Source organism: Callorhinus ursinus, unplaced genomic scaffold, assembly GCF_003265705.2.
Source record: "Callorhinus ursinus isolate GAN/ISIS: 27379988/994484 unplaced genomic scaffold, GSC_fseal_2.0 scaffold28, whole genome shotgun sequence".
Taxonomy (NCBI): Eukaryota; Metazoa; Chordata; class Mammalia; order Carnivora; family Otariidae; genus Callorhinus; species Callorhinus ursinus.
Window position 1 is genome coordinate 20,886,397 of NW_027397090.1, and position 25,365 is coordinate 20,911,761.

The window sequence follows — 25,365 nt, forward strand, 5'->3', positions numbered from 1 at the left end:
GGAGATGGAGAACGGACGGAAGGAGGGAGCCGCTGGTCCCAAGCGAGTCTGAAGCCCGGCGGAGCGGGCGGCAGAGACTTCAGGGCCTGAGAATAATCCTCTGTGGCCCGATGCTCCATCCTCCGGGCACATGGCGGCGGCCCTGCTCTCTGGGGCCCTGGGCACCCCACCGGGGTTCATGACACCAGATAAGAGGCCCCACGGGCCTCGCCTGGGACCCCACATCTGCCCCTGCGCTGGGCTTGTGGGTCACACCCCCAATCTCTCCAGCAACAGGAGAGCACAGCACCTTCGGTGTCTCTTCAGACCTAATTTAACAATCTGGGCAGGTTGGTTCCCTTTTGCCCAACAGCCCCCCCCCAGGTTTTACCACAAGCAGCTTTGCTTGGAAATGTCCTCGGGTAAACATCCAAGCTCGTCCCTTATGATGTCTCCTTTGCGCTCAACCCGAGAGCACGGTTCAGCCCGGTCTCCGCCACCCTCACTTCCCCTGAGCCTTCCTCGTCCCTATTTCTACTGAGGAGCTCTTGGAGGACATCGAGGCATTTTCCGTCATGTGCCCCAAACTCGTCTGTTCCCAGCTCCACAGCCACTCCCGCTGTCCAGCCTTTCCGGGCACAAAATTGGCCCTGGGTCACTGGAGACGTACAAAGTGGCACAAAGTTGCCAACAACAGAAGTTAAACTCATCAGAACAACAGAAATGTCTCCTCTCTCGGTTCTGGAGGCCGGGACTCCAGGGTCAAGGTGTGGGCAGGGCCTCACTCCCTCTGGAGGTGCGGGGGAGGGCCCTCCTGCGCCTTCCGCGCTGCTCGCTCTGCCATCTCCAGATCTCCGCCACGTTCAGCTGCACCACGCTGCCGAGCTGTCAACGGAGCCGCCCCAGAATGTCCTCTCCTCTTCTCATACAGGCCCCGTTATGGGCTTAGGGTCTCCTCCAACCTTAACTAGCAACATCTGCAAAGACCTTATTGCAAATAATGTCACATTTTGAGGTTCCAGGTGGACATGGATTTGCAGGGAAACCATTCAACCTGAGACACTTATGTGGGCTTGTTTCCCTTCTCCATCTTATTCTCCCCCCACTACAGTTTTCCTAGGTGGCCCCCCAAATAAATTCCTTGCATTCAACCAGTGTAGCAAGATGTCACTGAGAACCTTACCTGACACGGCCCCCCGCTCTGAGCTCCCGGGGACCCACGAAAGACAAGCCCTCCCATGCTGAGCTGTCGTGTACCCCTCTGTGGGTGGGTGAGAATGGTGGCCCCTTCCCGCAAGCTTTTGGGAGGACATGGGAGAGAATGTTGTGGGCTCTGGGCTGAAGGCCACGTGCACTTCCTGCGCTGGGGAGTGGGGGTCCTTGGGAGGGAGCCCAGTATTCTTCTTGAAGTGGATGTGCTGCTCAGTTGTCAGCAGTGGTCCTGGTGCCCCTGGGGCGGATGTCGTTTTGGGGGTGTCATTTGCTTCTCTGGGTCTTGACAAGGCCCAGGGAGGCCGAGCCCCCTGTCAAGGGTGGAGACTTGCCTCACAGCAGTGAGCTGGCCTTGGCGGGAAAGGGGACAGTCTGTCCGTCCCAGGGACACTGCCAGCCCGCATTCAGGTGGGGAGACAGGGCCAAGGCAGGACATGGTGGAGGCCGCATGCTCGTCCCTACAGACGGGGGCTGTGGGGTGGGGCGGGCAGCGGTGAGCAGGAAATCTCGCTCCATGTGCTTTATTCCCACACAGCCGCTTTGGAGGAAGGCAGAGATGTGTCTGTTCCCCAGTCCTGGTTTGGCCATCTGGCCCCCACACCGCCAAAGGCTGAGGACCATCAGGACCAGCCCTGACCAGGGACGAGGGAGGAGGGAGGTGGTCTGCGATGCTCCCACCAGGGGTGCCAACAAGGCTTGGAGGCCTGAGCACACAGGGCTGGAGAGGGGAGCCTGCAGGCCGCACAGTGCCATCGGCCAGGGGCCCCATCAGTGCTCTGCACCCACACAGGCAGGCACCAGGCCCAGAAGTCCAGCCAGCCAGCGGGGCCGGGCCGGGCCTGGCAGGCCTTGGAGCCAGCAGGGCGGAGGAGGCTAGTTTCCCAGGATGGAATGTGCAGAATGTCGGGTGGGCACCTGGCTACGCCCCACGACATGTCCTGGGGCCGCCCACCTCCTTGGGCCCTCAGTTTCCTCCTCATAAATCGGGAGCAGCGGTGGGTGTGAGGCTGTTTGGCCCAGGAGCAGCCGGCCTTTCGTCACAGCTGACTGCTTCCAGAACACTGGGAGCCCCTGGGACCCCTCAGACTCTCCTGGGGACCACGCGGAACCCCTCAGGACCACGCGGAGCCCCTTAGGGGTCACGGCCGCGTCATCTGCGGAAGATGGAGATGCTGGGGTGACAGGTGGACAGGCCTGGTGCGAATCCCTCTGGAGCACCCGAGAACAGTGTCCCCGAGCCTTTACCACAGCTGTCGGCAGATAGAGAGCACCTGCTACGAGCCAGGCCCCTCTGTGGGTTCTGCGTCCTGCCCTGGGAGCCTCTGCGCTACATGGGGGGCAGAGGTTCAACAACAGGGCACATACGTACCCGAGCAAACAGCAGAGAGGCTGATGCACAGGCACATCCAGCAGGGTCTCAAAAAGACCAGTGGGAGGTGGGAAGGAGGTGGGTCCGGTGCTGGGGCCAGGGGGCCTGGGTGTGGGGTGTGGGGGGCAAAATGAGGCCAGATGTGCGCAAGGACCAGGGTCTGCAGGGCGCTGTCTGACCCCGTGCCAGAAATCCACAGGAGGCATGCCCGCTGTGCCCGCTGTGCCCGTTGCATTAACAGGTGGACTAAGAGTGAAAGAATGACCGCTGGCTGAGCCCCTGGCTTGCTGTGTGACCTGGGGCAAGTGTATCTCCCTCTCTGGGCCTGTTTCTCTACAGCAAAGGCACCTCTGAGCAGTAATTCTTCTCAGCAAGTGGCTGGCTCCTTCCGCTTTCCAGGACCGCAGGGGAGGCCACCAGCACCCGCGCTGGGCCTCGTGAGGATGCGTGTTCTGGCAGTGGGGTGGTCAGCAGGCCCTGGAGCCCTCGACGGGAGCCCGGGCTCTGAGCACCATGGCATCAGGCTGGGCAGGTGGGCACTGCAGACCCCATCCCGTCCTCCCATCAGGACCCCAGGGCCTCCTTCCCCGCAGGAATGGCCTCCTGGGCCTGCAGGGTGGGGGCTGCTGGTGGGACGAGGAGGAAGCAGGCAGAGAGGCTGAGAGCCCCTGCCCTCCGTGGGTGGGCAGGAGCCCAGGCCCTGGGGCCGCACACTCTGCAGAAGTCATCTCTCCAACAGCCGCAAGCCGCAGCCTCTGACTTGCCCATCACAGGCTCTTCCTAGAGACCTGCTGGGCGTCCGGGCCCATCTCCATCTGCACGCTGACCGACCCCACGGCAGCCAGCCAGGCCCGTCCACACTCCCAAGTCCACCCCACGGCCCCTGCCTCTCAGAGCAACGCCAGCCCTTTGGGCTGGCGAGACCTGGCGCCAGGACCTGCGACCCCCCGCCCACTCTGCTGGCCCCTCGTGGCCCTGCCTGCCCTAGGCCTGGGCGCTCTTCCTGCAACACCAGCCCGGGAGGGTGGTCTCCCAGGGCCCTCCCCTCCTCTGACCGCTCCTCCCACACCCAGGCACCACTCCCCACACTGCAGGAAATGCGGCTCCACGCGGAGGGAATTCCTTCCCTCACAGCCTCAAGGCCCGGTCCAAAACGGGCAGCGGGGCCATGCCTCCCGGTCCTGCTGCAGCCCCAGTCTGTGGCGCCCATGCTGGCCCCTGGGCTCTCCCATGGACTGCGGCGGACTCTGCAGGGGGCAGCACGCCTGCTTCAGGGCTGCCCCGCGAGGGCAGGGCCCACCTGAGGTCACCATGGGAACCTGAGTGTGGAGACCCCAGGCTGCTGGGCAGGACAGGGCCCAGAGAACTCACTGGGGGGCCAGCCAGGAGGACCCCAGGTGGGCACCTGCTTTGGGGGGCCTAGTTTCACCTCCAACCCCAGTGGAGTGTCGCCATACCCAGCGGGTCCGTCCCGGCTGCTCTCTCTGTCTGGAGTTCTGGGACCCGCGGGACCTCCTCTGACTCATTTCCTCAGCTGTCAAGTGGGAACGTCCCGGACAGGGTGCCCCTGAGAAGAGCCCAGTAGGCCTGTGGACATAGGAGGTGCTCAGTGAACACAGAAACCAAAGGTCGGAGAAGGGACTGGACCAGGGAGAGGGGCCAGCTGGGCCTGGGTGCTTCACTGTCTCCCCCACCCACAGCAGTGGAACCTGCCCCCGCAGACTTAGCTGTGCCCTCACCCTCTCCCCGGCCTGACCATTGGCCGGCCCACCTTGGGGCCCCTGCCCTGAGGCTGTGCCCGGCTGCTGGCTCCCAGCCTTTATTTTCGCAGACCAGCACCGCCCACTGCGGGCCAGGGGACACAGACACAGATCTCGGGCCCACGTGATGCAGGGGCAGGCCTCTGCTGGCCTCCACGGAGTTTCTCAGGGAGGTCCTGCAGGGATGCCCCTGGTGACCACTGGCCCCTCCAAACAGGGAGGCGGGCTGTGGGTCCAGGAGCCAGCAGAGGAGGGAGGTGAAGTCCGGGGCCTGTCACAGTTCGGCTCACGCGGTACAGACGGCATGGGGCGGGCGGCTAGGAGGAAGATCATGGCCGCAGACCTCCACCAGGGGTCCCCCGGCACCCCCAGGACGTTCCTTCTGCCTTCCGGAGCTGGGTGCCCCACACTGGACCGTCTGCCTGCACCCCGCTCCAGGCCACGCTGCTGGGGCTCTTCATGGACACATGCTGGGTGCGTGGGCCTGTTTCCTCTGCTTCAGAGAGGTCCCTCCAGGGTTAAGTGTCCTGTGGCCTGTCCGCCCCCAGCAGTCTGGGAGCCCTGCATGCCAGTACATAGCCTCCAACACCACCTCCCAGGTGGGCACAGGCCCTGCTGGGGTGGCCACAGAGCTGGGACACCTGGCTGAGGCTCAGCTCATGGGGCCGCCAGGCCTGGGTCCCCGCGGGCAGCCGCGCTCAGGGCGTCCAGCCACTGCTGCCGCAGGTCCGCTGACAGGGTGCTCAGGTACAAGGACCGCTGGGCCTGCTGTAGCCGCCACACATGCCTGGTGTCCGGCCCCTCCACGGGGTCCAACACGCTCACCGTGCAGCCAGAGAGGGGGATGGTGCGTGGCGGCCAGCTGTCCTGCAGTGAGGGAGAGCTGGGTCAACACCCTGGCCTCTGCAGTCCTGGCCCACGGAACACTCTTTCCCGTGGGTAGGCAGCAGAGGGGTGACTCTGAGCAGCCGGGGAAACCGAGGCCCCAGGATCACAGAAGCCTGAGCAGGGTTGGCCCCAGGCAGCGTGGCCCAGGCCCGTCTGGGCACCATGGGCCTCAGGCTCCGGGCTGTGAGAATCGGGGCACACCCCCCAGCACGACCCCAGGGGCAGGTGGGGGACACACCTGGCTGTCTCCCTGCAGGTGCAGCACCAGCTCCAGGGGGTCTGATGCTGGGATGGTGGCCCACACCTCACTCCAGGCCACACCGTTATCCGACACCTGCAGGGAGCTGCAGAGCAGGCTGGGCTGGTGCTCCACAGCCGCTGGCTTCTGGAGACAAAAAAAGGAGGGTCAGGGGCAGCCTCGCTGCAGGTGTCACCCTCATGGGCGGGGGGCAGGCCTTGCCTCCTGGCAACATGCTGGACAAGAGCCTGGGCCAGCCTGACCCACCCCAGGGTCACTACAAGGCCTCTGGGTATCAGGCTGGACCCTCTAGTGGACTGAGACTATGAGTGGCGCAGGGCCAGAAATAAGAAAAAAATAGGGAAAAATGGAAAAGCTGGAACCAGGGTGTGGCTCACAGGGAAGGGCTGTGTTTCAGTTGAACACACACACCAGGCACCTACCACGTGAGCGCACACACAGCAAACACGCGCACCAGGCACATAACACGTGCGTGCACACATGGCAAACAAACGTGCACCACACACACCACCCTCACCACGCACCTACCACGTGTGCACACACACCGTGAACACGCGCACCACACACCTAGCACGTGCATGCACACACACCACGCACCTACCTCATGTGCACACACCGTGAACACGCGCACCACACACCTAGCACGTGCACGCACGCACACCGTGAACATGCGCACCACACGCCTAGCACGTGCATGCACACACACCATGCACCTACCACGTGGGCACACACACCGTGAACACACGCACCACACACCTAGCATGAGCATGCACACATACAATCTGACCTGGCACAAGGGAAACCAGCTCTGGGAGCACAGTCTGCAGAGGCTGCCAGGGACAGGGCCCCCGTCAGGAGGTTCACAGCATCTGGCCTGCCTACCTCTGTGCTGTGCTTGGGCTCCTCGGGTGCCGCCTCGGGGCTGGGGCTCTCGGGTACTGCCTGCTGCGTCAGGAAACACTCTCGGCAGACGCGGCTCTGCCTGCCGTTTTCCGACTTGAACTCGGAGCACTTCCCACAAATGACCTGCAAAGCAGAGAGCACCTGTGACCCCACCTCCTGGGGACAGAAGACCGTCTGGAAGAGGCTGAAGGGGCCGCAGGGCCAGGAGGGACATAGCATATGGAGGGGAAGGACTTCTCTGCAGGAGCCTCGTCAGAGGACAGGGACCCCAGTGCTGGCCATCCAGGACTTGCCTCCTCTCCTGGAGGGTCCCGGGGTCTGCGTGTACGGAAAGAAGACGGGGAACACGCTCCAGGCACCTGGAATGATGCTCAGCATCACTAATCATCAGGGAAATGCAAACCAAAGCCACAACGGGATCACCTGACACCTGGCAGGATGGCTAGTACCCAAAACACAGACGATAAGCGTTGGTGAGGCCGTGGAGGAAGCAACCCCTTGCGCATTGTTTGTGTGACTGCAAGACGGCAGAGCTGCTGTGGAAAACAGCTATCCACCCCCACAAAACACGGAAAATAGAGTTACCCTATGATTTAGCAATTTCCATGATTTCTACTGGATTTCTAGTTCTAGTTCTATGTGTGGTTGGACTCCGGAGTGGATGGATGGATGACGACCCACCCACTCACCCATCCATCACCCCGCTGTCCATTCACTTGAGGACTCATCCACCTATGTCTCCTGCCCCCCGTGTTCCAAGGTGTCATGCAAGGGCATGACAATGACCACCACACCCAGCACGGTCTGCTGGTGCCTTTTGGAAAACCAGTTCTAAGGCAGTTCTGTGCCAAGAGCCACCTGCTAACATAAATTCCATTTTAATAACCTAACCTAGAAATATTTGAATCGACAAGAGTCCTTGTACCAGGAATAACCTTCCCTTTCAATATCAAGCTCAGAAGCCCCTCCTAAAGAGAAAGGGTTTTGGGGGACTCTGTGAGGAGAAATGGAGATGGTGATCACGTGGGGTGCCAGTTGAAGGTGGTCCCACATCCCACAGGCCCACTCAACCTTCAGCACCCTTGGAGCACCTGGATCAAAGTGGCAGGAGGGAGCTCCCCCCATGGCTGCACCCCACCCCTCCCCAACCCCACCCCCTCACAGGGCAGGAGGTCACTCTCACGCCCTCCCTCCCAGGCCACCCAGCGCTGAGCTCTGAGGCTCCAAATCTGGCACTTTCTCAACCACAACAGCGTTGGTCAGACACTGGAGCTGGCCAGAGAAAGGGAGTTAGCATCACCTTCAGACGGGGTGGCGCCTGTCTGCTCATGATGGGGGGAGGCTGCACGGAGCTGTGCCCACCCACACTCACCGCCCCACACAGCTTGCACCGATGCTTCCTCTTGGTGATGGAGTTGAAAGTCTCGCCACAGCTCCTGCAGCCCTGCTTCTCCTTGTCGCGCCTGGTCTTAGCGGACCCTCTCCTGGGCTCGAGCTACGGGAGACAAGTGTGCAGGGGCAGGTCACTGAGCACACGTGCTGCGCATGCAGAGCAAAACGCCGAAGGGAACAAAGCTGGGGTGTCGTCACCTCAGCCCCTGCCCAGCCCTGCTCCCCAGGCTGCCCTGTGGTCACTGTCACACACGCCGAGGGCCTAAGTGGGTCTGGAGCTCTGCCTGGACCGACATGGCCTACAGGGAGGCCAGCGACAACCTGGTGGGTCTGAAGAGACGGGGCCCAGAGCCTGCGCCGGGGAATGGTCTGCCCAGCCTGGTGTGGCCGGCTCCGTGGCCCTGAGGCTCAGGGGCTGCCCTGGGCCCGACTGAGCGCTTGAGGGGCGGGTTGGGGCTGCGCTCCCCTCCACCTCCACCAAGCTGTCTGGCCCTCCCACCCAGGAGCTGACAAGGGGAACAACAGGAAGTCAGGAAACTCAATGTGGTTTGCGTTCAGAGAGCTTAAACAAGCTTTAGGACAAGTCACGAGAACACTGCAAATGCCTTTCGACAAGCTGGGCCAGGTCGGCAGGAACCTCAGACCCCTTGCAGAGGGGGGGCGGGCTGGGAGGGCCAGAGGAGGGCTCACTTTCCTTCATCTTCTTAGTCCTTACAAACAAGTGCTGATTTCCCTCTTTGTCAAACACACATTAACTCTGACGCGTCCCAAACTAAGGGAGCAGCCCGGGCACGCCAGGCGGAGTCGAGGCCACAAGGGGGACGCGGTTTAAAGCTGGCCCTGGTGCAGCTCGGGGAGAAGGACCCAATGGCAGAGAGCTCAGGCAGAGAACCGAGTTTCTGCCACGAAGGGGATGCAGGAGCAGAGAGACGAGACGGGGAAGCACAACCAGACGCTCCTGCTCGCCGTTTGCGGCCAGAGTAACCTTCTACCAGTTGTTCGACAAGAACATCTTGCAAAAGAGGAAGAAAGGCGGTAAACAAGTAGAAAGCAGACTGGACTCCAGACCCCTCGCCGCCACCCAGCCGCACCTCGGACAGCACTGTGGAAGCTGGCCGGGGTGCGGGGGGGCTGCATGCTGTGCCCCCGGCCCCCTGCCCCAGTGATGCCACTTGTGTCCAGGACCCCAGCCCCACGGAGGCAAGGGCTTTCACATGAGCAGGGGCAGGCGGGAGCAGGTGCAGCACGAGGCTTCGGTGGGGGCTCAGCGGGGTCGCCGGCTGAGCCTCGGTTTCCCCATCTGGGGAGGAGTTGTACAAGGTGGGGGGCAGCCCCCAGGCCCTGCCCTGCCCCTCATCAACCATGAGACCACGGATGAGGGTCTCCTCTCTGAGCCTCAGGGTCCCCACCTGTACAGTGGGGTTAGCTCATCACAGCACGTGGATCCTGACTGACTTCGCCAAGCTCCCCTCACATCCCCACTTCTCTCCACCCGCCTCGGGGCCCCTCTCCTGGAGACCATCTCAGGACTCTCAGGGCCAGACATGGGAGGGGAGCTGCCTGGGGCCCGGGGTGCAGGGCAGGGAAGGAGAGACGAGGGGAACGTGACCATCCTTGAGGCCTGCCATGGCCCAGCAGCCCCCACCTACCCTCCACCATCCCTCAGGGTGGCCCCACGGTCCCTGTCTTCCAGGTGAGGACCCCAGGGGCCTGGGAGGTGGGAGTGGTCAGCAGCAGGGCGGATGAGCCCAAGGGCAGAGCCCAGAATCACTGATGCCAGGCGGCCACGGGGGCGTCCCGGGGGGACAGGGGCAGGACGAGAGCCAGAAGAGAGCACTGGCCCGTGAGGGCTGAAGGAGGCGGCTGTGTTGGGGCTGGGGCGTGAGGCCAAGTTCACCACCTGCAGGCCAGCAGGACAGAGGGCATCCAGCAGGGCGGCTCAGGATGGAGGCTGAGGGACAGCAACTGAGTGGAGCCCTGCACCAGCTCCCTCAGTGCTGTGGACTGTAGCCCAGCATGTCCACTCTGGATGCTGCTCCAGCCCGGGCCGTGCAGGCTACCGACACGGGGGTCAGCAGCCCACCCGCACAGCCTGGATGGGTCTTCTTGGCTCAGCATACTCCCTTTCTGGACAGGTTATCAGACACACAGATGAGAAGGGGTGCTCAGGCTTTGTTTGGATGCTGGGACATCGAAAGGGTCAAGTCCTCAGACAGGTACAGAACCGCGGCATCTGCGAGTCTCCACCCAAAGCACCCAATGTGCTGGGGCGCGGGAGGTGGTCTCTGCCAAGGGCAGGGGTCTGATTCACGCAGGTGTTTTCAGTTCCACAGCACACAAGTAGGAGAAGCATTCAGGTAAGAATCAGGCCCCAAGGGTGGCTTGACAACCAGCCTCTGATGGCACCTCCCGGTTGGCCCTGGGTCCTGCAGGCTGTGGACAAAGGCCCTGTCCAGCCCTTCTGCTCCTTGTGAGCAGCTCTGTCCAGAGCTCCAGAGGGCGGGCTTGGGGTGGAAGGGCAGCACTAGCTTTGTGCACCCCCAGGTCGTGGCCAGCTGGTGGGGTGGGGCTTGGCTCGGCATCTTACAGGGGTGCACACATCCCCCCACAGGTCTGAGCCCCAGGAAGCCTCTCTGTGAAGAGTTACATGACCTCTGCATGCAGAGCACACAAGGCTTGAGCCACCTTGCGAAACTTCCTGGCCTGGGCTGAGCTACTCTTAGGAAAGGAGTGCTTGTGGAACCGTTTGAGGACACCAGGGCTCAGGGAACGAGACCAGCAGCCATGTGGGGGTTTACCTTCCTCTCTAAGTGTGCTAAGAAAAAGCTTAAATCTATGGCAAGGATAAGTCTTTTGGTGTCAGAATGAAAACTCATTTTTGAGCACCTTCCACAAACGCACACTGAGCAGGTCTCAGTCAGGCCCTGTACGGCCAGACCTTCGCCCACACTGAGCAGCCCCAGGTCCAACAACAGCTCTGCTCGCAGCACACACTGGTGAGAAAAGCACGGGGCCACCGTCTGTTGCTGTGTGTGTTGTGGGTTCTGGGTAGGTGCAAAGGCCCTGGGGCAGGGTGGAGCAAGAGGAGGGAGGGCCAGGAGGCTGAGGAAGCCGCCCAGGGGTTTCACGGACTGTGACAGGCCCAGCCCTCCCCTACTGCCCATGCCGCTTCCATGCAGCTTGCTTCAATGACACTAATTACTGGGGACCGCATTCCACTCCCCAGAACCGTGAGGCAGCTGCGCCGCTTGAATAAGGGGCTTCCTCCTGTCCTTTGGCCCTACACCCATCATGCCCTCCAAATGCTCCATCCTTCCCTGGGGCTCAAAGCTTCTCAAGGTGTTCCCAGCGCCTGGTAGCCCGAGGACATGGGTTGGGGGCCCGGGTTCTGCTCTCGTAAGGAGCAGGTGCTGCAGCATCTGGGTGCATGTGTCCCACCCACCAGCACGGGCCACGGTGGGAGACAAACGTATGCTTACTAAAAATTCAGCCCATGCCAGGAGCCCTGCCCCCTGTGGCCAAGGAGACAATGGCCGCCCCCAGAAAGCCTTTTCCAGGGCCCCCTTCCCAGCACGGGGTTTGGAGCAGAAGCCGGAGCTGCCCAGCAAGCCTCTCTAAGGCTACCCAGAACGACGACCAACCCACAAGGGCGGCACAACCTCACTGGGCGGACTCTGGGCCTCGGTGTTCAATTCGGGAGGCTCATTAGCAGCTCTAGGCTGTCCGAGGGGCAGCACCAGCTGGGGGACGGGGGCCTGGGAGGTGGGGAGAGGCTGGGAGGCCGGAGAGCACGGGGGCCTCAGGAGCGAACCCCTGTCTGGGGCTCAGGCTGGGGCTCGGGCAGACAGCCCCAGTGTGGGCCTCCAGCCCTTCCCCACCAGCCTGTCCAGGAGCGTCCCCTGGCACTTTGCAGGGGCCACACCCCCTGGAGTCTCGGGGCACGACTGTCAGCAGGGCTCACGGCCGGTGGGCCAGTGGTCAATAACCATGCCCCCCTGTACTGGACGCTCCCGATGGGCAGGCACACACACTCAGCCTCCGACCTAACCCCACACAGATGGCAGAGAGGAGGGGCCCCAGCACGTCCACGGCCTGCCCCTGGTGGGGGGACATGGACGCTGGCTGCCCAGCCCCCTCCCTGCCTGCACTGCCCCAGGTGGAGAGAAGGTGAGCAGACATGCACGGGGGTCTCGGGTACCACCGCCCTCCTGGGCCTGGAGCGAGGACCTCCCTCCATCCTCCTGGGCCCGAGGTGGGTCAGACACCGCCTCTGGGAAGCCTTCCCTGAGAGTACCCCTGCCTGTCCTCCCAACCCCCAGGGCCAGGAGGCTGACCCTTCCTCTTTGGATGGCCCAGCTGCCTAAGGATCAGGCACCACCTTGAGTCATTTTAATCACGTACTTTCCACACGAGGTAAAGGGCACAACTGCGTGACCTCCACCCAGCTGACCTAACAGACACCTGGGTCCCAGGAGGCTCCCCCAGCCCCTCTCAACCTGGCCAGAGGCTATCACTGTGGGGACAGGTCACATGGGGGTGGCTCGCCCCTGGACCTCACCCCGGAGGGCTCCCCGGTCTGACCCCCGCCCCGGAGGGCACCCTGGTCTGACCTCACCCTCTACTGCCTGCCCTTGCCGAAGCTGGGGGCTCACTCACCCCTGCAGTACCCCCTCCACCGCTGGCTGCCACCACAGGCTCCTCCAAGCTGGTGCCCACCACCTGGAGGGAACAGAGACGGCCGGCAGGAGTGGGGGCCTCTGGCCACGGACAGCATCCCCCAGCCCTTCCGTCTGACCACAGGGTCAGGAGAAAGGAAATCGGGCCCAGTGTTTGCTGTGACTCTGGGGAGGAGCTCCTCCCTGGCCCAGTGTGGGACGCCCCGGAGGCCAGCAGCCCCCCTTCCCCGCGACATCAGGCCACCCTCAGGAGGCGGCCCTGGGTTCTAGCTCCATCCTCAGGCCTTCTGGGGGTGGGGGCCGCCTGGTTCCTTGGGTACCACTTTAACCACAGGGATGGCTCTGAGTCCACAAGGCCTCTGTTCAAGGCAGCCTGGGAGGAATGCAAACTTTTTTTCTAAAATATATTCAGAAAGCGAGAAAAACAATAGATTTGATGCAAACATTAAGTGGCCAATAAGGCCGTGGGGAGGGACAGCCACGCCTGGTGCAGGGGACATGGGGTCGCTAGGCTGGGCTAGGCTGGGCATCCTTGGTTTCAAGGGTGCCTGTGGCGGGAGGTGGGAGTGAGGGACCCTTACTCTGAAGGGATGGGCGGTTGTGCCCACAGGAGGGGGCTACAGCCCCAGGGGGCCCCCAATGGGCAGCTGCAGCTGACTTCCCCCACCTGGCCCTGGGCAAGGACCCTGCCTCCTGGCTCCCCTCAGCCCCAGGGTGGCTCCGTATGGGGACAAGGGAGCTGCCCCCTGCTAAGATCCCAGCCCTACCTCACACACTGCTTCATGCAGTGCATTCTTCCTGCCTGCCCCTCGTGAGGCCTGGCCCCCACGTCAGTGCTCAGCAAAGGACAGAGAGCGCTGCCCACCTGCCAGCCCCTGGTCCTTGGCACAGCGAGAGATGCCAGCCCTTCTGCAAGGGGCCTGGGGCACATCCCCTCCAGGTCCCTCCCTTGCCCCTAGGTCGCTGTGCTCACAGGGGAATCTGGAGCGAGGGAGGGGTCCTCATCCTGGCCGAAGGAGCCACTGAAGGCCTTGAAGGTCTGGCTGTTCTGCTTGTGCCTCTCGATGGTGGCCTCGATGACCTGAGACAGAAACCACAGAGAACAAGGGCCCTCAGCGAGCTTGTCCTGGAGGGCAAAGACCAGCGCGCCTCTGTCCCCATGGACAGGCCCTGTGGTCACGCACGTCCCTTACCGACCGGACACAGGTCCCAGGCCCACCCCGCATGAGGCTGGTGCCCTCCCACGGCGTTCCAGGCTGCCGCAGATGCTTCCCAGACACTCTGTGCGGGTTTGCGGACACGGCTCCATTTCCTGCATTGGCATGTCCCCGTCTGCTTGAATTTCTTTTCTCTCTCCTTGCACAAATTTCTATTCTATGAGTTCTGGAAGCCGCAAGGCCTTCCCAGTTAGTGCTATACCAGGCTCCTTGCCCCAGCCTCTGCTCTGACCTTTGCCCTCACGGGCTCTGGTCTCTGTTCCCTGCGTCCCCCACGGCCCCCACGGCAGCTGGTCCCGAGCCAAGTCTGCTCTGGCTACCCCAGGACAATGACCACCTCCCTGCCTGGCTACCTCTGGAAGCACAGGTCCCACCCTCTAACCAACTGCTCGTCCTATGTAACCGCTGCTTCAGCTGGCTGGCGGTGGGGAGAGGCTGATGGTCCCCTTGGGCCCTCCAGGGAGCGCAGACCCAGCCCCGGGGTGAGGGTCCCTCCCTGCTTGCCGGCCTACAGCCCTTCGCGTTGGCTTATTTACTGGGGTGCTGCGCAACTGAACAGACTGAAAAGCTGGTTGCATCTGAAGGTACTTAGGGTACTTCATCCCTTTAAGGCGGATGGACAGGTAGGCAACGCCTGGGGGGTCACAGGGCCACTCCATCCCTTGCTCCAGCATGAAATGGCCATACTGCACAAGAATTTGGTCATCTGATTACTTTAAAATTTTAGGAGCTTCACCTGAATCCATTCTTTTTTCTCCTCTTCCGTCCTATGAAAACAAACACAGTATCTTATTAACCCGATCTTAAACACTATTAACCACCACACCCCTCTCAATCCTGGGGCACATGCCCGAGCTGCTCACAGACTCCAAGTGCAGCTCAAGGCCTGGAAGACCATCCTTGAGTACTCGGTACACTGTGGGCAGGTGTGTCCAGGTGGACTCAGGTGTGGGGTCAAGTGTGATCAGGTGGGGCAGGTGCAGAGTCAAGTGTGATCAGATGGGGCAGGTGTAGTCAAGTGTGCCCAGGTGAGGTCAGGTGTGGTCTGTAGACCCCTCTGCTGTGGATGTAAAATCAATACCTCCCTGGACCACAACAGGTCTTACAAAGATCCCACATCACTGGTGGAAATGAGAGACAGGGTCTCCCACACACTCCCCCCAGTGAGAGCACAAGCCTGTCACACACTGCAGGGGGTGTGACAATGGCCCCCAAAACTTAAAGCAGATGTGCTACCCTCTGAGCAACAGCTCTACCTCAGGAATCTTTCTGACGGACAGAAGGACTAATACGCACAAAACGGGTGTGAGGATTATGCTTTTGCAGCACCTTTTCCCACAGCAACCCGGAACGAGCCTGGGTGCCTGTGAGCAGGAACTGGTAGGTGACTGTGATGGAGAATTACGCTGCTTCTGGAAACGGGGCTTGGCTATGGGATGATTTCTGGCACATTAAATGAAGAAAGCAAGAAGCAGAACAGGCTATACGGTAAACAGCCGTGTGTGATTTTAAAACTCGGGACACGTTCGTACACGCAGAAATTTGGGCAGGACACCTCAGAGGTGATTAAGAACGTCTGCTGGTGGGGGGAAGAGGAAGGCAGAGGCTCAATTTTCATCAACTTCACTTTAGAACGGGTACATTTTAAACCACAAATAAGACAATAAGATGAACCAAAAACAACACAACACAACACAAAATTATCGTGTTTAGAAAAGGAAGCCATCAGCTAAAACGTCAGCTCATAGCAGCAGATGCGGGGACGGCCGCCTGTACCGAGTCTGCAGCTCCAGGGACCGTCTCCTTCCCGTTATGATGAACGTGTGGGCTGCATTTGGCTTGACGATATCCTGCACCTAGAGGCCCAAGGGCCAAGGACAAAACAAAACAACCGGTTGTTTAGCGGGCCCTGAGCGGCAGCCCCGTGCTCTCAGACACGGAGATCTTTCTTGAGGAGGAGGCAGCCAAACCCTCCCACCTGCAGGGCTTCCCAGCAAGGCGGCCACCAGCCCTGGACAAACGGAAGCTTTCTCACCGTGGCACCTGAAGGCCCCTGAGAGAGGAATGGGAATCTTAAAAGGGCCACGAGGCTCTGTACCTCGCTGCAGGGGTCTCTGATCCACCAGCCCCTGTGATGGGAAGCCTCCCCTGATCCCCGACTCCCCACCCCCAAGACACTTGGCTGGATGGATGTGGCCCTCAGGTCCCCCACTGTCAGCACCACAGCCCGGCTGTAGGGAGATGGGGGCCCAGCCAGAATCTGGGATGGGGCCTCACAGCAGGAATTTCCCAAATGCCCCAGAGTTGAGAGCTTCTGTGTTAGCACGTCTAGTTACCTATCCACCACTAATTTCTTACCTAAAAACACCTACAAGAATGATTTCTTCTAACAATGACAAAAAACATTTTTTTCCATAGTTTTTACTTTTAATGGTGTTTCTTAAGCTGGGGCTCAAAAATTTCAAAGTAAGAAGTATTTTTCTTGTATCACTAAGGCAAACCTTCCCATTTTAAAGCTGAGTACTTGATTTAGTCAGTACTTGTAAAGCGGTGGTTAATTCAGAGCCCTCCCCACAGGAGAGAGGGTAGATTCCAGCTCTGCGGACCCTGTGCAGGAGACACCGAGAGGCTCAGGAGGCGAGGGACGGCAAGGACAACATGTCATCTGGACCCTGGGCCTGCGGAACCTCCTCTGGACTCCAAGACGGCCCAGGAGAGGAGAGCGCACGGACCAGGGGACCAGGAACTGGGCAGGGAGGGCACCCTGTCCGCTTTCACCCCAGGCTTCGCCTTTGGGTTTGTAAATGGGGCTCTAAGCACCAACCTCACAAGGACAGAGGTTGGCCCGGACTCCAGTGCTGTCCTTTGTCCTGCAAGCACAGAGCAGCAGTGCCCAGGCAGGTGGGCCAAGCAGAGGAAAAGGATGCTGCCCACACCACGCACAATGCCAGGCTGAGTGGCGCTCAGAAATGCTCAGGCCACATGTGCGTCACAGACAGAACCGAAGCTCGAAAAGTGGGTGGCAGGCCAGGTGCACAGTGGTGACCACCCTCCAGCAGCCAGAGCTCAGTGTCCCCACCCTGTCCAGCGCCCTGCCAGGGGAGCAGATGACAGGGAAGGGCTCACCCACCTGGAGGCCCGAAATGTCCATTTTCTCCCGGACACTGAACTTCTGGCCCATGAGCCGCAGTTTGGGCACACAGTAAAGAATCATGCTGTTGAACTGAAATCAGGAGAGGTACAGGGTGAGGGGTGCCAGGAGGCCCGACAGAGAGGAGGCAGGGCATGGCTCCGCAGCTGGGCTGGGCAGGGCGTGGCTCCGTGGGGAAGGGCGTGGCTCTGTAGCGAAGGGCGTGGCGTTGCGGGGGCGTGGCTCAGGGAAGGGCTCCGCAGATAGGGCTGGGCGCGGCTCTGTAGTGAAGGGCGTGGCGGGGAGGGTGGGGGCGTGGCTCTGTGGTGAAGGGCGTGGCGGGGGCGTCGCTCTGTAGTGAAGGGCGTGGCGGGGAGGGCGGGGGCGCGGAGCCAGGGGCGGGGCCTGACCAGGAAGAGGTGGCGGTCCTGCGCAGTGCCGTTCTTGGCCGACAGCTTCTGGATGGGGCCCTCCTTGATCAGCTCGTTGGCGGGGTTGACGATGTCCTCCTCCCCACCCAGTCGCTCGTACACCTCCAGGAGCTTGTGCATTTTCTCCTGTGAGACAGACAAGCCTTAGGCCCGCGGCGGCCTCGGGGGTACCCGGGGGTGAGGGGAACCCCGCCCTGCAAGCGTGGCCCGTTATCAGGGAACCAGGATGGGGCGGCGAGCAGGTGTGCTGCAGGTGGCAAGGAGCCCACCCTGAGGGGAGGCCTCAGGCTCTGTCCACATCCCTCAGAGAGGGAACCCCTGGGGGTTCCCCCAAACGTCCACAGGCTCCATGGGAGCTCATGACCACAGAGTTTCAAGAAGCAGTTCTATGGCTTCCATCAGATTTAGTCGTGGGGAGGTGGAAAGGGAAATTTGACAGGACCCAGAGTGAACCATGACCTGTCTGGGTTGCAGCAGACACCCCACCGTGGGCCAGATCTCAGGCTGGTCTGTCCCAGGGGCCCCAGAGCAAACCTGGGGACAGGCAGCTAAGGAAGACACGGGACTGGACCACACGTGGCAACGGTCGTGCTAAAGTGAGCGGCTGCCTCTCGTTTCTCACGTTTGAGAGACGTGGGGTCAAACATTTCACTTTTCTTCCTCTCAAAAAACAACAGTGCCCGTGTGAAAATGAACAGGTCTCAAGATTGGGAGACACTGGGGCTGGGTGGGGACTGTGGCAGCCTAGAGAAGGGCTGAGGGCACAGGCTGCAGGGCGGGGCTTACAGGGTTTCCCAGTAAAGCCAGGTGTTTGGATTCTCCTGTGAACCGCCCTGATCTGTAATTCTGGGCGAGGACTTAGAAATTCTGCCAAGGCACTGTGCAGGCCACACAAGGGACAGAACCACCTGGGTCACCACAGGGCATGGGCTCCCGGAGAGCTCCCCCATCCGCAGACCCCAGGCTTCGGAGGTGTTACATCAACAGGGGATGCCATCCCCTCCACCTCTGCGCTGTGTCTGGAGGTGGGGCCCTCGGGAGGGGAAGTTTAGACGAGGTCACAGTCTTGGGGGTGGGGACCCCACAGTGGGGTCGCAGCACTGACGGGACACCAGCAAGCACACTCTGCCTGCCGCGTGCAGACGCAGGAGGAGGCCCCACCCACATGCCAGGGACAGAAGTTGCTGGTACCCTGCTGTGAGATCCACACTGTGGCGTGAGCCCGTCTGTGGGATCTCGTTCCAGCAGCTGGAGCTGGCTGAGACGGAGCCTTAGAGCTAGTAACGGGCAGGCCTGTCTGGCTCGCAGCAGAGCCCCCGTCCACGGCTGGGGTGCCTGTGGTGGGGCCCTCGGGCATCCTCCAGGAGCCCCACACTCACCATTTTCCGAATGGCGGCATTGGAGTGGTTGGCAGCGGTGGAGATGAGCTCCAAGGACCCTGCAGAAGGAAGACGCGGAACCGGGCTGTGGGGTGCTGCTGGCCTCGCCAGGGGCTGCCCTGCTCCCACCCTTCCCGGTGGGTGTCTGGGGCTGCTCACGAGGCCTGACCCAGGCAGAGGTGGGGCCCCGCAGACACAGTCCACTTGGTGAGGGGGTCTGCTGGGGCTGGCACCCTACTCCCCATGCTGCACCCCCAGCCCCACGAGGTCCTTCCTGGGGCCTGAGCTCTGCCAGCATCCAGCAGCCCCCTCCCCAGAACCAGGGTCCTCCCCTCACACGGCAGTGGGGGTGAGGCGGTTTTCCCCTCGCAGTTACTTCCCGAGATGTGCCTGGGGGGCACTTGGCGATCTGCCCCACTCTGTCCCTGTCCCTCTCTCTCCTCTCTGTGGGTTTCCAGCAGGGGCCCCAGCTCCCACTGCCCAGCAGCCCCGTGGCCTGGCGGCAGCTAGACTCACTTTCTGCATCCTTCCGGTCGGGGGCGTCTCCTGGGAGCCTCTTCAGATAGTCCTTGAGCAGCAACTCGTAGCGTGGGACCCTCTGCACGGGCTCCAGCATGTGGTGCTGCAGCGTCAGGTTCCCGCACACCTCCTGCTTCTGTGGGGAGACAGGCAGCCCGTGGCACCTGCAGACAAACGTGTGGGCGCCCCACCCCGTTTCTGGCCTCCACGGCACCTGCACCCTGCTGACTACAGACCACATTACAGCAGAGTAAACCAAGGCTTGGAGAGACTGAACAACGGAGCAAGGACGCAGACACCCCGTGCTGGCTTTTATACAGGTCCTCGCAGGAGAAAACTAGTCCTTGCACAACGACTTTCCTCATGGGTAACCCCCCCCCCCACCGCACGTTCACTCACTCGCTCACTTGCTTGGGTGCTAGAGGCTGGGCCTCTTCCCTCCCTGGACATCAGGAGCTCTCCCAACACGGGGACCGGTGGCCTAGAAGCCGCTCTGAGGGGCTGCATGCTCTGATGTAAGTGTGACCCTGAGTGCAGGCAGGGGTGGGCGCTCAGCACTGCTCACAGGCTCCCCAGGCCCTTGGCCACTGCACCAGCTCCGTGCTGTCCTGCTGGGGACCCTGCCCTTGCTGCCTGCCTCCTCTTCCTGCAGGTGCCCCGGCACGTGCTCCTTGGTTGAGACCCTCCTGCCTTCCCCCGCGTCTGCTGTGGGGGGAGGGTACGCTGTCCCCTGCTTCTCCCCGCCTGCCACCCGTGCCACTCAGGGCCCACAACGGAACAGCCTCCAGCTCGAAGGACACGACAGGGCCAGAGAAGGCCAGTCTGCAGCTATCACGGAAACAATCCTTCCCGGGGAGAATTATCAGGGGTGACCAGGAACGGGATATTCATGGAATTCCAAAGTATCTCCCTGCAAGAAACTTCCTAGGACTGTGGGGCACACCATGGGGTGGGCACATGCTTCCTGGGAGAAGAAACCATGATGCACCTCGTGCTCTAACGGGAGTGCACAACCCCCACACCTGCACCTGCCTACACCTCCAGCCTCCCGGTGCTCGGGCCAGTGGTGGATGCAGGCAGTGCGAGGTCCCGGTTCCTGCTGGTCACTCAGGGCTGTGGGTCAGCCACAGGCACAGCCAGGGAACCTGGAGGGGGCGATCCGTGTGCACAGCTGGGGCAGGCCCAGACCAGGGGTGAGGGTGCTGGGGGGAGGAAGGACTCGGCATCGGAACTGTCCTCTCTGGGCAGGGATGGGTTGCTGAGGGATGCAGGAGGCATCTAGGACTCCACATTAGGAAATCAGGGGTGACCCGATGGCCACAGGATCTGAGAGAAATGCAGAAGGCTATCGAGGAATGCATGTATGTGTGAATGCACGCGTGCACACACGTGTATGTATGGTGTGTGCACAGATGCACCATGTGATGTTCAAGCGCAGCACTTAGGGTATACGGGATGTTGCAACAAGAGGCTAACTATTCACAAAAAGAAAACTGGACTCTTACCTCACACCACAATCCACCTGGAAACTATTCTGGAATAGCAAGTCTAATTTTTTTTAAATGAAACTGTATCAGTAGAAGAAAACATTATCTAATCGTGGGATAGAAAATGCATTTATAAGCATTACTTTGAAGATTTTTAAAAGCGTTATTTTATTAAAAAACTGGTGAACGTGGGCGCCTGGGTGGCTCACTCAGTTAAGAGTCTGCCTTTGGCTCAGGTCATCCCTGGGATCGAGTCCCATGTCGGGCTCCCTGCTTGAAGGGAAGCCTGCTTCTCCCTCTCCCTCTGCCCCTCCCCCTGCTTGTGCTCTCTGACAAATCTTTTAAAAAAAATCTTAAAAAAAAAAGAAAAGAAAAAGACCTCACTTTAAAAAAAAAAAAACAGAACTGGTGAATGTGGCTATTTAAAAAACCAAAAATTTTGTTTGGGAAACATCATAAATAAAATTAAAAAATAAAAGATCAACAGGGAAAATAACTTGTAAGATACAGGACAGATAAGAAAAGATGTTCTTAACATATAAAAACCCGGCAAATTGATAAGGAAAAGCAACACTGAAGAGACAATAAAGGGCTGTTTGCAGGAAGAGAGAAAGAAGGGGGACACGCAGGTCCCCACAGGCCTGGTGGCCAGGGAGGCACCTCGGAGGGAGGCGGGAGTCGCAGTCCGCCCAACAGTGAGGACACAGGTCACACACCCTCCCGTGAAATGACAACAAGGATTTGTGTCCCGAGTGACTCAGCAGAGCGGGACATGTGCCATGGCGTCACCGAACTTCCCCGCGCTCGAGCAGGACCGCAGCACGTGCCGTGCAGCCCGCCGGGCCACCTACCTGGATGCCGTGGACAACGTCCTTGAACACCGGCGAGCGCTGGGTCCAGGTGCTCACCAGCTCCACGGCCCGGTCAAAGTTCTTGACGTACTCGCCGTACATCTTGAGGAATGGGGCCAGCTTCTGCAGGATGTCCCCGAGCCGGGGGTTCGTGTCCCTTTGTTGGGGAGAGAGGTCATCAGAGAAACAGCTCGGGCCAGGGTGGGACGGGGACGTCCCCCAGAATCCATGGGGCAGCGGCCCAACTCCCAGCGCTGTGAGATGGTGGGCAAACCGGTCACCCTCTCTGAGCCTTTCCTCCCCTGTATCGTGGGGGGGGGGGGGGGGAACCGCGTGTTACACGGAGGTAAACGAGAGGACCACATGGGCCCTCGTGCAGGCACAGGACCGCTGCTCCAGGCCAGGGGTGCCAGTGGTGATGCAACCACTCAAATGACAGGCCGCGCATTAGAGAGAATCCGTGAGGGCCCATGTTACCCCCTAGAGGAGCCAATTTCAGGAACAACGGGACAAGCGATGCTGGCAATGTCACGGGAAAGCAGCAGGTTAGTAGTAAAATCAGTGTGGACAGGGATTTGAGAATACATTTCAAGAAGCATAAAATATACCAATAGTTTTTTGACCTTGGAACCACAGTTCTAAGGGGAAGTGACCCTAAAGACATCATCAGAAAGCAAGCGAGCATGTGCACAAAGCCATGGCGGCGGCATCATGAGAACGTGCTCTGGCGGACGTCCCCGGAAGGCAGGCTGCCAGCGAAGGCAAGTGGGCAAGCCTTCTTCCTGGGCTCCTTCCCTGCAGTCTGTGCATGAGGAGTCTCTCGGGGCCTTGAGAAGAAAACCCATTTTTAGCAAGTGTGGACAGAAGGTCAATCGGGCCCCGGGCTGTAATCAGTGGCCTTGGGGACACAGTATATCCTGCTCTGCAGGGGGAGTCTGCTCCTCATGAAGACCCACAAAGCGACAGGGACCCTCACTGGGCCGGGCAAGAGAAGGGACGCCCACTAGTCAAGGCTCCTGGCCTCTGTGCCCTCACTTGCGTGACTGCAGCTGGAGAATGGGCTCTTGGGGACCCAAGGGGCTGAGCTCCTAATGCTCCCAATGCCCCGGAGACCCACGCTCCGGCTCAAAGTCAGGCCGGAGAAGAGAGGGAAAAAGCACTGGGGCAGTGGGGGAAGCACGTATCATGAACAATGGCGGGGGGAGGGCCACGCCTGTGATGTTTTATTATCCTGACGCCCAGTAGGGCGGGTCCCCCCCTGAGAACGAGCAGACTGCGGCCAAGGGACAGCACAACCCTGGGGGCAGCCGGAGGATCCACGGTGCCCTGGGAAGGGGAAAATCTGTTCTTAAAGCAAATGTGGAGTAGACCCGGGGCAGGGGGTGGAATACAGCTGCTACCTCTGTTTACTTGCTGTTTGGTGTGCGGATCCCACAGAGTCTGAGCGGGTATTAAAGTCGCTCTGATGTGCAGACGAAGAAGCTAAGGCGTGGGGACACTGCGGGTCCGGGTTGGCCAGGACCCTGCAGGGAAGGAGCCAGGGCCTGTCTCTCAGGCACACGGACTCCGACTGAGAGGCTGCTGGCCACGAGAATCCCACACAGCTGCGGAACGGAGTCGCTGGGAACCAGGAGCCGCACTCACCACTCCTGCGTGATCCGCGTCTGCAGCTCGGGGAGAAGGAAGTGCCCATGGAAGCGATAGATGGAGGAGATGTTGGAGAAGATGCCTGTGGTGACCTCCGAAGGGATGCCTGCTTCCGTCAGCTGGGTGCAGAAAACCTGGGGGTGCAGAGGCCCAGGAGCGGGCGCTGAGGGAGGGGCTGCTACAGCTGCCTTCACGCAGGGGGCTCGGGAGAGGCTGCCACGGACTCCTGTTTTCTTCCTTTTTTTTTTTTTTTTTTTAAGATTTTATCTACTTATTTGGTGGAGAGAGACACAGCGAGAGAGGGAACACAAGCAGGGGGAGTGGGAGAGGGGGAAGCAGGCTCTCCGCTGAGCAGGGAGACCGATGCGGGGCTCGATCCCGGGACCCTGGGACCATGACCTGAGCCGAAGGCAGACGCTAAACGACTGAGCCACCCAGGTGCCCCTGGCCTCCTGTTTTCTTAACGAACCTCAGCTTCATCAGATGGGCTCAAACCTACGGTTTTAAAGCAAGCTCCCTTGCAGCTAGGGACTGCGGCTGAGGCAGACACAGTCCTCTGCTGACGGGGACAGACCGTCCTGCCTCCGCCCACCTCTCAGGGGAACTGGAGGGTCCCGATTCCCCTTCTCCACTCTGTGAGCTACAAACAGAAGCAACACCTGGCAGAACTCTGGGTCCGCCGGAGGTTTACTTCCTGTGCTCCTAAACCCCGGGCTGCTACCGGGAGGCCGTTTACATGCTCAGATAATGCAAATGCCAAGAAGAACCACCCCCCCCCCCCCGCCCCCCCACCGCCCAGGTGACAGGACAGGACCTTCACCCCAGAGCCCCAGGCTCAGACAGCAAAAAAGAGTTTCTGGAGGAGACTCACAGTCGCCTGAGTTTTAGTGTGAAGTCACTCATACTCCGGCTGGAAGGCCTAGCCAGCGCTAAGAGACAGGGACTTTGCCTCTGACACTGGCAGCGCACAAAGGCGGGATCCCACCCTGGGGGCTACCTGGTCTAGCAGGTGCAGCCGCTGCACGTAGGTCTCCTCGGTGTGCAGGAGCTCCTGGGCGATGTGGAGCAGCTTCTGGGGCTCAGAGCACTGCAGAGAGAAGAAACACGGTGCCCGGTGCCCTGGGGAGGCGGGGTCTGACACTGGGGGCCATCAGGGGACCTGGGGGCCGGAGGAGGCCACTAGCACTGGGGCAGGGGGCTCAGTTCTCACAGATGGACTTTTTGGGGAGGTTTCTGGGGAAGGCACAACAGTCCCTGCCAACCCCCCCCCCAAAAGCTTTGCATCCCAGAGACAACTCTGCCCTCCCGAGACCCTGACCACACAGCAGCCACATCAAAATATTCTGTGGCCTGCTATCAGCAAGATGGCTGACTAGAAAGCTACAGGCCCCCCCTTTCCCCAGAGACATGGCACCAACAACATACAGACCACAATCCCTCCATGAGAACTCCAGAGAAGAGCTGAGAAGCTACCGCCCCGAATCACAGTAAAACCAAGAGGGGATTCCAGCAAACGGGAAACCCGGCAACAACCGGCATGCCCATTTGTGTCCCTCCCCAGGCGCCATAGCATGGCCCACGGGAGAACGTAGTCCCTCCGCTGGAGGTCCCCGTTCAGGGCAGAAATGAGGCGGTGAGCCGCGCATCCAGCGCCCTGGCTGGTCTGGGGGCCGCCCGAGGAACTGCTGGCTCCTGTCTGCCGGACTGGGGACGTCACCTGTGCCAGAGTTTTGAAAGCCCTAGAAACAGAGGCTAGCTGCGCCTGCGAGAGAAGGCTCTAAGTTCAAGGTGTTTTATGTAATTTCAATAGTAACCACAAGGAAAATATCTACTGAATATACACAAAAGGAAACGACAAGAGGATCAAAACATACCATTACAAAAATTCAATGAAAAATAAGGCAGGCTCTAAGAAAGGGACAAAAAAGCCATAAGATATGCAGAAAACAATCATCGAAATGGCAACCATCCCTTGCCTAAAATTAATATAATATCATTTCTTACTTTTAATTTCTCTATGCTTGATAAAAGATAAAATAAAAAGGTATATATGTCCTTTTGCTTTAGGTATATCTCTTACAAGAAACACATCATTGGATTTTAATTTTTAACCCAATATGAGAGTACTGTTCTTTTAACAGGGGACTTTACCACATTTTTTGGGTCATTATTGATATATTTAGCCTTAACCTCTTTCATCTTGCCTTAAAAACTTTTTTTAAAGTTTGCTTGTTATTGTTAGGGTGATGTATGGAATTGTCGAATT

General features: G+C 60.1%; 1 protein-coding gene across 4 annotated transcripts in view; it reads right to left on the reverse strand.

Annotated features, from left to right (window-relative positions):
- Positions 1 to 4,363: 4,363 nt before the first annotated feature.
- The window catches only part of FGD3 (FYVE, RhoGEF and PH domain containing 3), a 34,394-nt gene continuing 13,392 nt past the window's right edge, over positions 4,364 to 25,365 (reverse strand). The window contains exons 4-19 of one of the 4 annotated variants that reach the window (XM_073878244.1): positions 24,097 to 24,186; positions 23,097 to 23,233; positions 22,853 to 22,975; positions 21,453 to 21,609; positions 19,112 to 19,250; positions 18,596 to 18,654; positions 17,196 to 17,342; positions 16,786 to 16,878; positions 15,432 to 15,511; positions 14,392 to 14,422; positions 13,412 to 13,519; positions 12,419 to 12,481; positions 7,743 to 7,865; positions 6,350 to 6,493; positions 5,447 to 5,593; positions 4,364 to 5,187 (exon numbers count right to left, since the gene is read on the reverse strand). In XM_073878244.1, coding sequence (XP_073734345.1) covers positions 4,978 to 5,187; positions 5,447 to 5,593; positions 6,350 to 6,493; positions 7,743 to 7,865; positions 12,419 to 12,481; positions 13,412 to 13,519; positions 14,392 to 14,422; positions 15,432 to 15,511; positions 16,786 to 16,878; positions 17,196 to 17,342; positions 18,596 to 18,654; positions 19,112 to 19,250; positions 21,453 to 21,609; positions 22,853 to 22,975; positions 23,097 to 23,233; positions 24,097 to 24,186 — 1,851 coding nt within the window. In that variant the 3' untranslated portion in view covers positions 4,364 to 4,977. Of the gene's footprint in view, positions 5,188 to 5,446; positions 5,594 to 6,349; positions 6,494 to 7,742; positions 7,866 to 12,418; positions 12,482 to 12,544; positions 12,836 to 13,411; positions 13,520 to 14,391; positions 14,423 to 15,431; positions 15,512 to 16,785; positions 16,879 to 17,195; positions 17,343 to 18,595; positions 18,655 to 19,111; positions 19,251 to 21,452; positions 21,610 to 22,852; positions 22,976 to 23,096; positions 23,234 to 24,096; positions 24,187 to 25,365 lie in introns of those variants that run through there. The other 3 variants (XM_073878245.1, XM_025891814.2, XM_073878246.1) reach the window with 3 other exon arrangements.